General features: G+C 47.0%; 1 protein-coding gene across 6 annotated transcripts in view; it reads left to right on the top strand.

Annotated features, from left to right (window-relative positions):
* Positions 1-17,598, top strand: part of GALK2 (galactokinase 2) — a 1,491,044-nt gene that overhangs the window by 399,916 nt on the left and 1,073,530 nt on the right. For all 6 annotated transcript variants that reach the window (XR_013609829.1, XM_078684791.1, XM_078684790.1 and 3 more), the window contains one exon: positions 7,521-7,611. Coding sequence is in view for 5 of the 6 variants with exons in the window: in XM_078684791.1 (XP_078540917.1) it covers positions 7,521-7,611 (91 nt within the window). In the remaining variant the exon portion in view is untranslated. The remainder of the gene's footprint in view (positions 1-7,520; positions 7,612-17,598) is intronic.

Raw genomic sequence — 17,598 nt, 5'->3', positions numbered from 1 at the left:
TTGTATATCTTTATATACAAGGGTTTCTAGGTACCGACATCACACCCTACTGTCCATTCACCACATGGATACTTTGCCTGGAGTGTGCGTTGCTGCAAAGCTCAGGAGCATGTTCCATTGAGGCGTTGCCCAGTGCATGGCTGTTGATGGACATACGAGGTTGTAACTCGGGGGCTAGTGATTAAATCTTATTTAGTGTTATTAAACAAAGATAGTGCTACAAACTACTTCGTCCACTGCACGGGTCACAGGTGTGAGGCTCAGTTGGTCCACTCGGCCTGTCATCTTGGGATTGATGTACCCTGCGTTGGGCTTCTGTGTTTCTTTTCACCTGTAAGGCACCTTAGCTCTCCACCTCAGTCAATCAAATATAGTTTGCTTTGAAATAGTAAATATTGAGGGCGGCTGGTCATCTTTTAAATAAAAAAAATAACTGTAGAGCTAGGATTGGACCCTGCAATGAGCTTGCATGAGAACTGTGTGACATTTACAGTGAGCTGAATCGCTGCCAGTATTCTCCTCCCCCTCCCCTCTCGGTGCTCCCAGGCCCCACGTGTTCCCATGGAGACACCTTGGTCTGTGCAGCACAGCAGCACCTGGATGGGCAACCTGAGACAGCTGCCAGCCCACGCCTACAGGCAGGCCTCCCGAAGCCACCAGCCCGAGCGTGTGGGGGCACGCAGCAGGCACTGCAGCCACTGAAGTAGGACGGTCCGTTTCATGGTGGCCCCGGGTTTCATTCCGCACACGCCCTAATCAGGGGAGTCTCGAGAAAGATGAAGCTTGACCAAGGCAGCACAAGGGGCATTTTAGCTCAAGGGCAGCACATGTTTCGCAGACAGCACACAATATATTGTTTGCAGGAAGGTGGCATGTTATAGACACTTGTAAAAGTGGTGCCACTGAGCTCACAGGTTAAGAACATTGGCATTGAGCACGTTCAGTGTTATCGGGGAGGGGGCATAGAAATGAAGGAGGCAACTTAACAATAAATTATTTTTAAAGATTGATGTTTTTTAGAGCACAGTATCGACGCAGGCAGAGATCACTAGCCAACACAATGCTTTGAGCCTGCACAGAGCTTTGTGCTTTTTATGTTAACAGCTAGATTCGTCTTCCCGGACCTGTAGGACTGTCGTACTCTGCTACAAACCAGTGGTACGCGCGCACCTCAGAGGAGCGGGGGCAGGAATCTAAACCAGTGGTGCGCGTGCACCACAGAGGAGCGCGGGCGAGGGAGCCTGTTGTCTGTGCCACTGCTGCGCGTAACAGATACCACTGGGAAATCGGCATTTACTTTTCTGAAGAGGCTGGGACATGCACACGCCTTTCACCAGTGGAGTGCTGCCTTTTTCACAAAGACGCACGCAAAAGCCAATACCAGCTGACAAAAACAAAAGCACAAGCACAAGCATGTGGTCAGCTTTCAGAAGCCCCTACATGAGGTCTCTCGCTGCGCACGCAGTGCTGCACACTGCAGCTCTACGTGCGAGTCCTAAAAAGGAGGCAAGCCAGCAAGCCCTTTGAGTCACTCTGAGTTCAAGTGAGATGGGTCCAGTTCTTGTCCTTAGCAGGGCAGAGATCAGCAGGGCAGCTCAGCAAAGCAGAGAAGCAGTTCCTCAGACAGTCAGTCACAGCAAAGTGGCAATCCTTACAGCACAGCAGATGTATCCGCATGTGGAAAGAACCTTCCTGAGCATGTTTCGGTGTGTCTTTCCTTGCACTTTTTGGGGTTTTAGCATCTGATGTTCTTGTAAAAATAGGATAATAATGTTATTAAAACAATCTTTCTCTGAAGTATGTACTTTAATATATGTGACGAATGTCGTTCAAATTGACAGCCTTGTAAAAACACTTGTCGGCTGTTCTTTTCCATCTAAATCTGACTTGCATGTCAAACTTTGGATTTTCTTAAAATTAAATGTCGGATCTGCTACATTGACAGACCAAAATACAATACTTGTGTAGTGCTCTGGATTTTGTTCATTTTCTCCAGCAGAGTTCCTCTCAGGTCCAGCAGTGTACTGATTTGGTAGAGTCAGGGTCCCAGTACTGATACCCAAAAGTGCCTTTGATGTAGGGTGTGACTTCAAAAGAACTCTGTGAAGTGCACAAGGATCCCTTTCAACACAGTCCTGTCTGCCAGCCTATATGTGGCGGGTAATCAGCCCTTTGTGTGAGGACAGGACACAGCCTATTCAGATGTAAGTGTGAGCCACCTCTCCCCCTTCCTGCCCAGGAAGGCTATCAGAATGCAGATGAGTCCTCTGTCATACCCAGCCCTTCCTGTGTTTGTGGCTGCCTAGAGGGAATGCGCAAAGTCTAGCTGTCACCTAGCCCAGACGTTTATTGGAATAAGATTGCAGGCACACAGAGCAAAGTTAGAAACAGAGAAATTTCCACTTTATAAAAGTGGCATTTCTAAAATGGTAATGCCAAATCCAACTTTACCACTAAGCAGGATTTAGCACCACAGTTCAATATATATAAAAAATAATGTAGTTACTCATTTCTGATCCGGAATTATAGCTTTAAAAGTGTTTTAAGGAATCCCATACGCTAGCCTATGAGAGCAATAGGTCTCAAAGCAGTGAAAGACGAGTTTAGCTGTTTTTCACTGCCAGGACATTACACAGCACCCTGCCCTTAGGGTCAGTTAGGACCTACCTTAGTGTTGACATATGTGTGATAAAAGGGGAGTTTGAGGCTTGTCACATGGTTTTAAATGCCAAGTCAAAGTGGCAGTAAACAGCACACCAAGGCCATGCAATGGCAGGCCTGAGAAAAGTTTGAAAGGCTACTTGTGTGAGTGGCACAACCAGTGCTGCAGGCCCACTAGTAGCATTTATATTTCAGGCCCTGGGTGTATGGTATACCACTTTACAAGGGACTTTACAGGTAAGCTAAATATGCCAACAAGGTATAACCAATGCAACCATGTTTAGGGGAGAAGCACATGCACTTTAGCACGGGTTATCAGTGCTCTGAGTCCTAAGGCCAACAAAAAGATACATCAAAAAGTGGAGATAAGTAGGAAAAAAGTTGGGGGAAGACCACCCTAAGTATGACAGGTCTAACAGTAACTAAATCCCCCATAGAATTTACAAACATCATTTATGTCTTCCCATTACAAAAGCACACATTTGTAGGAAAACAAACAGGACAATTAACCCGAAAACAATGGCCTGCCTGACCAACAAGCACATTGCTCGCCTCCACAATTGCATCAGAGGAGAAAACAAACCAAACTCTCAATATATCAAACGCTACTCTTGCATAATCCCAGCAAAGCAAACCCCAAACATACAAAACAAAGGAAAACATATCCTTCACATACCTAACCTAACCACAGAGAAAGAGATCAACAAATACGCCTTGCAACAGAAAGCAAGTTGAAAAAGAACTAGGAGGCTGAGAGAATACCAAACACTTCTGCCCACTTTTGGAAAATTAGAGATTTTCTTTATGAGAGAGTTGTACAGATTGCTGTGTGTTAATTTCAGCTAGTTCTGAGCGCTGATAAAGAGGATAAAAAGAGCTTAAGGGTTGTTAAGGGAAGCTTGTCTAATCGGGTGAATGGAAAATCCAGTCTACAATGCTTAATTTTAAAAAATAATTGCAAAAGCCCAAAAAAGCTCTTGGGTACTCATTGCCAGCGCTGCTACTACAGGCTTTGCTGAATACCAACACTGGCCTAGTCTTGATTTAACTTCACGCCTCTTTCTTCCACCAGCCTCCACTTCCTTCCTCTTTATCTTGCTCATTTTCATCCCTGCCTTCTTCCTCTGTCCCTGTTATCCCATTTTCTATTACTACTTTTTTTCTTCTTTTTTCTGGTTCTGGTTAATGTTTGATGGTGAAAATGTCATGTACTTGTACCCAAAAATGAGTACTAATGACCACCACCGACTCAAATGAATGACTGCCTGCCTGACATTCTTTCATCACAACCCCTATACTATTCAGTTCACTTATGTGCAAGGCAACTGGGGCTAAGGCCCAAATACTAGCAAAAACAGACAACATACCATGGCCTTTCTAGAAAAATGTGTTCAGCGAAGGCAAATTAGGTTAACCAATTCTCTTTCAAGAAAGAGAAAACTCAACTCACACAAGCAACTCCTTGGCAGTACAATGCCCCACTTCTGCCCCCCCCCCTTGCACCCCTGACCTGCGATCTGAACCAAATCTTATGCGATTTAATGAACTTATAAAAACAAAGCTATTTTAGGTGTGTTTTCTAAAGAGCTCCATTGTAACCTTCCTTTGCCTTCCCTTCTGCAAGTCATATTTTCTGCCTTGATCCTCATGTTTTGTGTGCTGAAGAAAATGAAAGACGATTTAGTGCATAATAAAATTATAATTTTTATAAATAAAGAAATGCACTTACTTGCCAGTCCTTCAAACAATCCATCCACCCATGCACTTATATACAAATCAGTTTATTCATGTACTCATCCTTGCACTCATCATCTAACCATATTTCAAACCATTTATTCTTTCTCCTAGTCACTAATTCTTCCAGCCACTTAACCCCATGCACATGCACACATCCAACTCCTTGTGCCAGCTGCCCCGCGCTGCTGCGGTCCCACCCTTCGCTTCCCAGCGTTTTGTTCCTTTGTGCATTCGCTTCCCGCTAAAATTGTCTCCCCTGCATAGCCAATATCTACTTTGTATTTCTTGCTTTCTGTTCTCCCATATTACTTTTGTTGCCACTGTGTCTCTGTTATTGGTACTTTTAGACCCTCATATGCCTGTTTTTCTGTTGCCTGTTTTTCTCCTGTGTTATTTTGATCGACTATTACTGTAACTGTTTGCTGTGCCTGTATTTTTGCTGCTTCTACCCGCCGTCTGCTTGCTTTTTCCTGCTATTTTTCCTGCTTTGCCCATCCCACTTCTGCCTCTTGCCTGCCCCGCCCACCGTCTCCCAGGAACTACTTATGAAGGCTGCAGCGCCGGCGCACCAAGGTGTGCCATAAGCAAGCCTGCATGAGCCCACCTGCACCTGGACCGCGCCTAATGCCAGAAACTGTAGCTCTCCAACTACCTGTAAGTACTCTGAAACCAAGCTTGGAGCCCAGTACACGGGATGCTGCAAAAAGAAAAATACTGTTTCACTGCTCCCTGATCCAGGGTAGGACCTTTCACCTGCCGGCACTGCCTCTTCTCCTGCAGCACTGGAGCGCCAGCACACACAGCAAACTCAACCACGCCTACCATTCCTCCACCAGACCATCTCTTTACTGACTCTTGCTCAATGCACGATCTCTCTGCAAGCATGCCACCAAGATTTGGGACACCATCACATCACATCCCTCACACCTGACGTCATCTTCCTCACCGAGACCTGGCTCAACCCGCATCTACGCCCTAAATCACCACAGCTATGCCCGCTGGCTACAAGATAGCACACCGAAACCGCATCAACAAAAATGGAGGTGAAATCTCCATCATCCACAAGGAAACCATCACTGCACCACCAAAGCAGACAACGTCAACCCATTCATGGAACACCTCAACTTCCAACTCCGAACCAATGTCAAAACCACCATCATAGACATCTTCGCCTTCAGACCTCCAGGACCTCTACCCAGTTTCTGCGATGCTATTCCCGAACTCATTGCTTTGCTCGCCATTGACTCCAAACACTACATTTTCTATGGCAACATATATTTTTACCTCAACAATACCAACACACTAACCTTTTGAGAGCATGAACAATGTCAGCCTCACCCAACTGGTCACCAACCCCACAAACAACACAGGACACATACTAGACCCCATCTTAAGGGCCAGCCACAGCATCAAGTATAGCTATGTCACTGAGCCCACCTGGACAGACCATGCCACCTTCCACTTTATCATCTTGGGATCCCCCAGCACATCTCTCAAGCTGCCCAGCTCTTCACACTGCAACTGTACCAAAGTCTCAGAGAGCCAATGGACCAACATCCTCAACACCTCCTACACACGCACCTCAACCAACCTAGAACATGCTGACAATAGCTCCTCCACCTGGATCACCAACTGCACCGACAGTCACCCCTATTAAACCCAACAAGCCCAGGAGGATCCCAAGCACGACAGCTGGTGCACCACGGAACTAAGAACCATGAAAAACAACTGCAAACAACTCGAAAGAAGTGGTGCACTAGCATGGAGCCCACAGACCTAACCTCATTCAACACATTCCTTAACTAATACCACTAGCTTATGAAAAAGATGAAAAGAAGTGCCCTGGCTGACCGCATCAAAGCAAGTTCTAACCACAGCAAAGAACTTTTCAACATCAGAGAGTTGTTCAGCTCTTCAGTCACCGAAAAAGATCATTACCTCTTCCCAGGAACTCTGTGCCACTGTGGCAGACTTATTCCACAACCAGATCGCCAGCATCTACAGAAACATCGAACCCCTCCCACCACTGTCGACATCCTCAGCCATTTCACCTCCACGAATAGAAAACATGACCACCTGCTCACCTCCTGGGACCAGCTCACCACGCAAGACACCACAGCCATCAAGAACTCCACCCACGGACCCCTGTCATGAGTGCCCACATATTCAACTTCAGGAGCAAGACGATCAGCAATAAATTCACAGCCCCCCACGAAAGCAGTGTTTGCGGTGCCTGGATACCCTCACGGGTGATCAGCCGCACCATACAAATTCTGATTGATTGATTGAATGATTCATTCCAGGAAGAAGCATTTTTACGCTACAAACCAGACCTATTGATTTTTACAGTGGTTGTTTATAGCTTAAAGAAGTTACTGTTAAACATTTTAAACGTCCAGTTGGATGCCAGCTTTTATTTGTCATGAATCGGTGGCTAGAACAATGATTTGAATAAACAATTTCACATTTTTTTTTACAGTGCAATATGTAGGATGTTGGGCTTTTTTATTGGAGTGCTTTTCAACTTAGCTCTTTTAGTTTTAGTACATGGTCCACTAGGTGTCGCTGCAAGCTTAATTATGTCCATACGGCAGGAAAATCAAACTATTTTTTTCCTATCATTGCTGTCAGTTTATACATTGCATACCAACACTGCGTCTTACTTTTCGTTATCTATCGATTTGTCAGCACTTCCAAAGGAGCAAACCTCATATCTGTTCTTCTTCGTTTTAAGTGGTGATCATGCCATATCTCTCCTCAGCTGGCAGCTGTTGAGGGCTGTGGTATCTCTTTGGAAGAGCGAGGCATCTCCCTCTGCAAGCTATTGCGATCTGAACATTTGAGAATAAAATATTTTTCTGGAGTGGAACGTGGCAGCAGATCACTTACATTAGCAGTTTATTTGGAGATGGGAGCAATAATGCAAGCATTTCATATTGTATTTAACACTTTCCAAGATTTAAATAGATCTCTTACATTGAAAATATGAGGCTGGTTGTACGATTTCTTCTTCCCTGGTCTGTATTTTGTATCAAGTCCTGAAACTGAACAGCTTCAGCAGGGAGTGTGCCAGGTGTTGGAATAACATACTCCTCATGTTTGTTCTGTTCATTCCGTTGCAGGGATTTCAGTGCAAGTGCTGATAATATCCAGATTGACAAGACTAAACCTCTGTGGCACAACTACTTTCTGTGTGGACTGAAAGGAGTTCAGGTAATGTGGATGCAAACGACTAATGATGACGTCATTTGTGAAGTGCAGCTCTTTCCCTAGAGGAGCCTCTAATGCCTTAAGATTGTTCGTGTGGGGAAATGGTGTAAATTCCACAACCGGTGTTTTGCAGGTTGCATTTGGTGGTAGTCTGAAAAAGTCAGAGAGTCACCCTTTTAAAGCAAAAAGGGACAGGGTAGAAAGACCAACAAAAAAAACAAATTTCACCTCTGCAACCACTAATCATCAAATCCCTCAGAATACAATGAACCAATTTCCTTCTTTATGTTCATTGATCATTGATAGAACCATTAATAATAACGGTCTCCTTTAGATTAAAAATAATGAGTATATTTATTCCAATAATGAAAATGCATATCATTATAATTCAGTTAAATCAGCTTTGCGGACTGCAGCATTAGGTAGAAGAAGATCCATGTCCTCAGCCACTTTGAAATTTTCTGGTAACTGGGACATGTTGATGGCTTGTATTGATTTTTCACACGTTGGCGAGGAAGGTTGGGTTATAAGTTTGCAATTGCATTTGTTTATGCCTACAGCTGACACATCATGTTTTCCAGCAGCTACTTCATCGGTACAGACTTGAAAAAGCACCATGTCACTATCATGTGTGCTGGATGTTCCAGACAAAGAAGAACTGTCTTCAAAATCAAAATTATCAAAAGCAACAATTATAAATCCTTTCCTGGTAAAGTGAGTTAGAAATGGTGTGCTGTAGGATTCACAAGATTTTACAGCATAAGCTGCCAACAAATTCCTACTACATACTATGTCATTATAACTTTGTTGATACACCAATCCTATTCATTGAAGTGATTAGCTCTTTAATTTTGCACTTGCCATATATTTCGTGGGCAGTCATCCTGTGTAGTGGAGTTTTCTTTTTTTCGGGATGTAATTCATAAAACATGATTTGGAAAAGACTGTACATTTGCATAGCATAAGCCTGTCGGTTGATGGCATTGTCTTCCACTTCTTCTCTTATATCTTCTGTTGGAGGTAATTTCTACCCCAGATGGAACCGCACTAATGTGCTATCTAAAATAATAAAAAACACAGTTGATGGACAGAATGTAGAACAATGTCATACATTCACCCCAGTACAAGGATCTGGGCCTAAATCCATCGTTTTTTTGCACTTCACACCACCCTGGGTTAGACACTGGCTATATGCAAATCAGCTCTGCCCTGTGCCTCATGGGAACAGTCCAGTCCGAACTACCAAGCCATGTCTTTCCCAGACCGGAATCAAGCATCCAAGGACCGGTTTCTGGCTATCAGCCTTCATCAGCCTGGATAGCTTGACTCCAGTGGTGTGGAGAGCCTGGGACTCACGTCTGAGCATCCCCAGCCCACTCGGGGTGAGATTGCAAAAAACACAGTTGATGAACAGAATGTAGAACAATGTCATACATTCACCCCAGTACAAGGATCTGGGCCTAAATCCATAGTTTTTTTGCACTCCACACCACCCTGGGTTAGACACTGGCTATATGCAAATCAGCTCTGCCCTATGCCTCATGGGAACAGTCCAGTCCGAACTACCAAGCCATGTCTTTCCCAGACCGGAATCAAGCATCCAAGGACCGGTTTCTGGCTATCAGCCTTCATCAGCCTGGATAGCTGGACTCCAGTGGTGTGGAGAGCCTGGGACTCACGTCTGAGCATCCCCAGCCCACTCGGGGTGAGATTGCAAAAAACACAGTTGATGGACAGAATGTAGAACAATGTCATACATTCACCCCAGTACAAGGATCTGGGCCTAAATCCATCGTTTTTTTGCACTCCACACCACCCTGGGTTAGACACTGGCTATATGCAAATCAGCTCTGCCCTGTGCCTCATGGGAACAGTCCAGTCCGAACTACCAAGCCATGTCTTTCCCAGACCGGAATCAAGCATCCAAGGACCGGTTTCTGGCTATCAGCCTTCATCAGCCTGGATAGCTTGACTCCAGTGGTGTGGAGAGCCTGGGACTGCCCACTCGGGGTGAGATTGCAAAAAACACAGTTGATGGACAGAATGTAGAACAATGTCATACATTCACCCCAGTACAAGGATCTGGGCCTAAATCCATCGTTCTTTTGCACTCCACACCACCCTGGGTTAGACACTGGCTATATGCAAATCAGCTCTGCCCTGTGCCTCATGGGAACAGTCCAGTCCGAACTACCAAGCCATGTCTTTCCCAGACCGGAATCAAGCATCCAAGGACCGGTTTCTGGCTATCAGCCTTCATCAGCCTGGATAGCTTGACTCCAGTGGTGTGGAGAGCCTGGGACTCACGTCTGAGCATCCCCAGCCCACTCGGGGTGAGATTGCAAAAAACACAGTTGATGGACAGAATGTAGAACAATGTCATACATTCACCCCAGTACAAGGATCTGGGCCTAAATCCATCGTTTTTTTGCACTCCACACCACCCTGGGTTAGACACTGGCTATATGCAAATCAGCTCTGCCCTGTGCCTCATGGTAACAGTCCAGTCCGAACTACCAAGCCATGTCTTTCCCAGACCGGAATCAAGCATCCAAGGACCGGTTTCTGGCTATCAGCCTTCATCAGCCTGGATAGCTTGACTCCAGTGGTGTGGAGAGCCTGGGACTCACGTCTGAGCATCCCCAGCCCACTCGGGGTGAGATTGCAAAAAACACAGTTGATGGACAGAATGTAGAACAATGTCATACATTCACCCCAGTACAAGGATCTGGGCCTAAATCCATCGTTTTTTTGCACTCCACACCACCCTGGGTTAGACACTGGCTATATGCAAATCAGCTCTGCCCTGTGCCTCATGGGAACAGTCCAGTCCGAACTACCAAGCCATGTCTTTCCCAGACCGGAATCAAGCATCCAAGGACCGGTTTCTGGCTATCAGCCTTCATCAGCCTGGATAGCTTGACTCCAGTGGTGTGCAGAGCCTGGGACTCACGTCTGAGCATCCCCAGCCCACTCGGGGTGAGATTGCAAAAAACACAGTTGATGGACAGAATGAAGAACAATGTCATACATTCACCCCAGTACAAGGATCTGGGCCTAAATCCATCGTTTTTTTGCACTCCACACCACCCTGGGTTAGACACTGGCTATATGCAAATCAGCTCTGCCCTGTGCCTCATTGGAACAGTCCAGTCCGAACTACCAAGCCATGTCTTTCCCAGACCGGAATCAAGCATCCAAGGACCGGTTTCTGGCTATCAGCCTTCATCAGCCTGGATAGCTTGACTCCAGTGGTGTGGAGAGCCTGGGACTCACGTCTGAGCATCCCCAGCCCACTCGGGGTGAGATTGCAAAAAACACAGTTGATGGACAGAATGTAGAACAATGTCATACATTCACCCCAGTACAAGGATCTGGGCCTAAATCCATCGTTTTTTTGCACTCCACACCACCCTGGGTTAGACACTGGCTATATGCAAATCAGCTCTGCCCTGTGCCTCATGGGAACAGTCCAGTCCGAACTACCAAGCCATGTCTTTCCCAGACCGGAATCAAGCATCCAAGGACCGGTTTCTGGCTATCCACCTTCATCAGCCTGGATAGCTTGACTCCAGTGGTGTGGAGAGCCTGGGACTCACGTCTGAGCATCCCCAGCCCACTCGGGGTGAGATTGCAAAAAACACAGTTGATGGACAGAATGTAGAACAATGTCATACATTCACCCCAGTACAAGGATCTGGGCCTAAATCCATCGTTTTTTTGCACTCCACACCACCCTGGGTTAGACACTGGCTATATGCAAATCAGCTCTGCCCTGTGCCTCATGGGAACAGTCCAGTCCGAACTACCAAGCCATGTCTTTCCCAGACCAGAATCAAGCATCCAAGGACCGGTTTCTGGCTATCAGCCTTCATCAGCCTGGATAGCTTGACTCCAGTGGTGTGGAGAGCCTGGGACTCACGTCTGAGCATCCCCAGCCCACTCGGGGTGAGATTGCAAAAAACACAGTTGATGGACAGAATGTAGAACAATGTCATACATTCACCCCAGTACAAGGATCTGGGCCTAAATCCATCGTTTTTTTGCACTCCACACCACCCTGGGTTAGACACTGGCTATATGCAAATCAGCCAGGATAGCTGGACTTCAGTGGCTTAGTGAGCACGGGACCCACGTCTGGGCATACCCTTCCCACATAGGGTGAACAGCAAAACACACAAGATGATGGACGGAATGTTGCACAATGGCAAAACATTCACCCCCAGTCACAGATCTGGGTTTAATCCATCGTTATTTTGCTCATCAAGCCACCCCAGGGGGGTCATGTAAATATTGAAGAGGGTGGGGCTGAGGGAGGATCCTTGTGGGACGCCGCAGATGACTTCAGTAGCTGTAGATCTGAAGGGGGGGGGGAGTCGGACTCTCTGTGTTCTTCCGGAGAGGAAGGAGGTGATCCATTCCAGGGCCTTGCCTCGGATGCCGGCGTTGTTGAGGCGCCGTATTAGAGTACAGTGGCATACCGTGTCGAAGGCTGCGGAGAGGTCCAGGAGTATGAGTGCCACGGTCTCTCCCTTGTCTGTCAGGGATCTGATGTCATCTGTGGCTGCGATGAGGGCGGTCTCGGTGCTGTGGTTGGCTCTGAAACCGAACTGTGAGGGGTCGAGTGAGTCGTTGGATTCTAGGGCGGTGGTGAGTTGAGTGTTGATGATCTTCTCAATCACTTTGGCGGGGAATGGGAGGAGCGAGATGGGCCGGAAGTTTTTGAGTTCGGTGGGGTCTGCTGTAGGTTTCTTTAGGAGGGCGTTGAGTTCGGCGTGTTTCCAGTTTTCGGGGAAGGTGGCGGTGGTGAGTGATGCGTTGATGACGTCTCGTAGGTGGGGTGCGATGATGTTGTTGGCTTTGTTGATAATGTGGTGCGGGCATGGGTCGGATGGGGATCCTGAGTGGATGGAGTTCATGATGCGGGTGGTTTCCTCGGTGGTGGTTGGGTTCCAGGTGTGGATGGTGGTGTTGTCAGTGTCGGATTCCGGAGGTGGGTTCGTGTTGGATGTGGAGAGGCTGTTGTAAATATCGGTGACCTTGTGGTGAAAGAAAGCCGCGAGGGAGTCGCAGAGATCCTGAGAGGGGGGGGATGGCGTTGTTTTCAGCATCGGGGTTAGAGAGTTCCCTGACGATGCCGAATAGTTCCTTGCTATTGTGGGCGTTGTTTTCGAGCCTGTCTTTGAAGGATGATTTTCTTGCTGCGCAGAGGAGTTGGTGGTGTTTGCGGGTGGCGTTCTTGAGAGCAGACATGTTCTCATCGGTCTGATTGAGGCGTCAGGTTTTTTCGTGGGTGCGACATTCTTTTTTGGAGTCCTTGAGGGTGGGGGTGAACCAGGAGTTTTTCTTGTGGTTGTATTTGTGTACCTGGGTCTTCAGGGGGGCCAGGAGGTTGGCGCAGTTTGAGATCCAGTTCGTGAGGTTGGAGGCCGCTTCGTTGGGGTCTGCGGTGCTGGTGGGTGGGTTCTGGGAGAGGGCTGTGGTGAGTTGTTTGGTGGTGACTCGGTTCCGTTGTCTTCTTGGTGGTTGTTGGGCGTGGTGGTGTACGGTGTTTTTTTTTAAGCTGAAGTGGACACAGCTGTGGTCCGTCCAGGATAGTTTGGTGGTGTGGCTGAAGGAGATGTGTTTGCTGGAGGAGAAGATCGGGTCGAGTGTGTGTCCGGCGTAGTGGGTGGGGGTGTTGACCAGCTGTTTCAGTCCGAGGTTGGCGAGGTTGTCCAGTAGGGTGGTGGTATTGTTGTCGGCGGGGTTCTCCAGGTGGAAGTTGAGGTCCCCTAGGCGTATGTAGTTGGTGGAGGGGAGTGCATGTGGGCTGATGAAGTCTGCGATGTCTTCGCTGAATTTTGTGCGAGGTCCCGGTGGTCTGTAGATGAGGGTGCCTCTAAGGGTGGTCTTGGGGTCGCTGTGGATTGAGAAGTGGAGGTGTTCGGCGTCGGGGAGCGTGTTGTCGGTGTTGGTCGTTATGCGTATGGAGCTCTTGTGGACGATGGCGATGCCTACTCCGGTGTGGTTAGTGCGGTCTCTCCTGATGATTTTGTAGCCGTCGGGGATGGCTATGGCGGTGTCGGGTGCCGAGGAGGGGTTCATCCATGTCTCGGCGCGCCAGCGGCGCGCACGCTCCGCTGCGCGGCCTCGCAGCGGCCGCCATTTATGGGGTAGCTGGGGGAGGAGGGGTCAGCTGGGGGGTGGGCGGCGGGAGGGTAGGCGGGGAAAAGACCGATTCGCGGTAAAAAAAACGGTGGGAAAAGGGTGGTGGGAGGGACGGAAGCAGAACGAAGGGGAATCTGTGGGGAGAAAAAACTGTGAACAGAGACAGACAAAGATGGCAAAAAAACGAAGGGGAATCTGTGGGGAGAAAAAACAGTGAACAGAGACAGACAAAGATGGCAAAAAACGAAGGGGAATCTGTGGGGAGAAAAAACAGTGAACTGAGACAGACAAAGATGGCAAAAAACGAAGGGGAATCTGTGGGGAGAAAAAACAGTGAACAGACAAAGATGGCAAAAAACGAAGGGGAATCTGTGGGGAGAAAAAACAGAGACAGACAAAGATGGCAAAAAACGAAGGGGAATCTGTGGGGAGAAAAAACAGTGAAAGACTGGGGGCAGATGGCGGAGAGCACTGGTGGCGCTGCACGAGGCAGGGGGAGCGACCTACCCATGCATGGTCACCTTGGTACGCAGTCCATTCCATCAAGGAGGCAGTTGGAGATAGAGGCGTTCTCCACAGGCCCAGTAGTAGTCCATCAGAGCGGAGGTGCCATGTTGCATGTCCAAATTGAAAATGGTGCTATTGCATCCCGAGTTGCGCCCCACAGGTACCGTGCCATTTAAAAAAAATACAGAGAATAGGAGATTTTAGTTTAAAGGCCTTTTTTGGTTTGGACATTTTTTCCCCACCCTGGGTACACCTTTTATCCACCTGAGACCAATTTGCTCACCCTCCTTCACGGTCTGGTCAACCCCAATTTCTGTCCAAGGACGCTGCTGTACACCCTACGAGGGCAGTATCGCTCCTTTTGCTCTGTGTATAAATCCGTGCTGTTAGGTGTAATATTGTCCTATTTTGACTTGGGGATGTGTTGTCGCAGGATGTTCGTTCATTACAGGTAATGGGATGCACACCTATTTTTGAAAAGCTATCCATGTTTATCCAATCGTCCTCCAAGAGTGCGTGCACAATTGGTATTAATGGCGTGCCCAAATGGCACTTAAATATACAACATGATGTGGGGTGTCTTTTCGCCCCATACTCCAGTCGCACAGCTTAGTTGCGCCAATGCTATGCTCTGCTTATGTATTCATCCATTTTACACCCATATTTTCGAAGTACTCTGTACTTGTAATTCTACTTTTTTTAAAACCCCAACTCCTGTTCCCTCCACACGTGGAATGCCATGCTATTTCCGAAGCTTCCCATATATTCGGCAGTCGCATACTGCTGCTGGTGATGCTATTGTCCTGAACCCAAGCCTTCTGCAGTAAGGCGCCAGAGCCTGTATACCAGGGTACCCAACTGTGTGTAACCTACTTAGCACCGCCTCAAGTTGGACTAGGTCGGAGACAACCTTGAACGTTATGGGGATAGGGTCCCATGGTGTGGTATTTACGTATGCATTGGAGATAACAGCTTTCATTATTTTTATTTGTCCTTGTATGCAACATTGGAACAAGTGTAAGACACTGGGCAATATGTGGTGGCACTTCCCTAGGGAAAATTAGTCTATCTGGGCCTACTGCGTGAGGAATGTATGAGCACACATAACAGGATTCATTAACTGCCCGTCTCCCTACAGTGGCCATCTCACTGTACCACATATTTGCAGGGAGTCATATGGGGTGATTAGTGGTGTTGGCAGCTTCAATAGTCTGAGGAATACAAACCTTTTTATCAATGCAATGAGAAAAAACATCGAACCAGTTAAACATTGCTAGTGCCACTCCGACAATAATGTAAAATATTAAAATACAAGTACATAACTTCGCAAAGGACACTTCTGTGCTGCGGGTGTTGCAGGAGCGTCTGAATCCATAGACGACCAAACTATCTCAATCTTCTTCTTCTTGGACAGTCAATGGAAACGCAATGCCTTCCTCTTGTTCATCTCTTGTACATCTCTTAGTGCTGAGGCAGTGCAGGGTCGACCCAGATGTCTGTTTGGTGTATCCATGCTTTCCTCTTGGCAATGCAGACAGCTGTGGGTGAAGAGTCTATGACTTTAAAAGGTCCCTCAAACTTTGGATCCTTCCACTGTCTGACAGCTTTTCGGACAAAGATCTGTGTTCCGGGTTGGATAGGTGGGAGTTCAGGAGCGATGTTCCCTTCTCCTTCCGCTTCGATATCTGGGTAGAAAGGAACAGCGCAGATACTCGTACATTTCAGCTTTCACAACTTCCGAAGAACTTTCAGTATCAGTTTTTGGTCTGGTGGATGGAACCGACATTTATTGATCGGCCAGAGACAAGCTGGTGGGGTGTTGGGTGGTGATCAGAACTTGGAGAATTCCTGAGTGCAAACATGGCAATTGGTAGGCAATAGAGCCATTTCTTTCCAAGTGTGGCACTTATCTTGCTTATTTTATTTTTGAGCAGGCGTCAATGTGTTCACAAATGCCATTACTTTGTGGGTGATATGCTGATCTTAATTTATGTTTAATCCCTAACATGGTAGTTAGAAAGGAATAAATGGCGCTTGAAAATTGGCTGCCGTTGTCGGACCAGATCGCTTCTGGCAAGACCCAGCGTGAAATGACCTCTCGGGCAGGAAATTGGCTGCTGCTTTGTCATCGCAGGGGACACATGGTCAGCTTCGATCCATTGTGAGAATGGGCAAACCACTACAATGAGGTATCGATAATTTTGGCATTTATCGATCATCAACATAATCATGTGGAGTTCCTTAAAGGGGCCTTTTGGTTTCAGAAGTGGGGAGGCAACACTTTTCATAGTTGGTTAGGCGAGTATTGTTGACAGATGAGGCATTTGTTAACAAAAAGCTGTATACGTTTGTGGGCATTGGGGAAGAACCAGTCAGTTTGTATGGTTGTGGACCTATTATCACGGAAACATATGTGGGAAGGTGTAATTGGCTTAGCACCACTTGCAATAAGGCCTGTGGCATGACAGGTTTTCCTTTCATTGTTTGTTTGTAGATAAAATCTGAGGGATCTTGTTGTACTCCCCTCTTCTTCTAGAGCTCTTTCTCTTGATCTGGTGCACTTTCTTTTATTTCTCTGAGGTTTAATTGTGCAATGTGAATATATGGCGGTGTATCGTCAATAGTGTATGGAAGTGTGAAATCAGGGATGTGTTTTTCTGCACATTCTTCACTCTGCTGTTCTGTTGTAGGTACATTCTGGGCAAGCAGGAAGGGGGCATTCTGGCATTCTGGTGGCACCGCAGGCGGGGCCCCCTGGCAGCGGCTTTAGCTGCCCAGTCTGCCAGGGCATTACCTCTGGAGACAAAATCTTGCCCATTTGTGTGGGCTTCACATTTGACTACAGCTACCTCAGCTGGCAGTGTCAGTGCGTCGATTAGTTCTTCAAGTAAGCATCTGTGCATAACAGGTGTGCCATCTGATTTAAGAAAACCACGCCTTTTCCAGCTTTGGATGCTGGAATGTATTGTTGTTGTGACATATGCAGAGACTGAATACACAGTGATGCATTTGTCTGCCCCACTCTTTAAGGCAGCAATCAATGCCACTAGTTCTGCCGCTTGGGCTGAGTAGTGTGAAGGTAATGTTATCTTCTGTACAATATCTAGGGAGTCAAAGGAGTCATATTGTTGTGCTCTTACAATTGCATCTCCTGTATACCTGATCCCTGTTTCTTGATCAATGGTAGAAAACCCATCAACAAAGTAAATGATACTGTCTGGCAAGGGGTCTTCTTTTGCCATCATCAATGTTGTCTGCTTCTTTTTTGAAGTCAAGATCTTTAGTTTGTAACAGTTTCGCTTTGCTGATATTAAACAAATGATGTAAAAAATT

The sequence above is a fragment of the Lissotriton helveticus genome, chromosome 3_2, assembly GCF_964261635.1.
Source record: "Lissotriton helveticus chromosome 3_2, aLisHel1.1, whole genome shotgun sequence".
In the NCBI taxonomy this organism is placed as follows: domain Eukaryota; kingdom Metazoa; phylum Chordata; class Amphibia; order Caudata; family Salamandridae; genus Lissotriton; species Lissotriton helveticus.
This window is presented reverse-complemented; position numbering and strand designations above follow the sequence as displayed.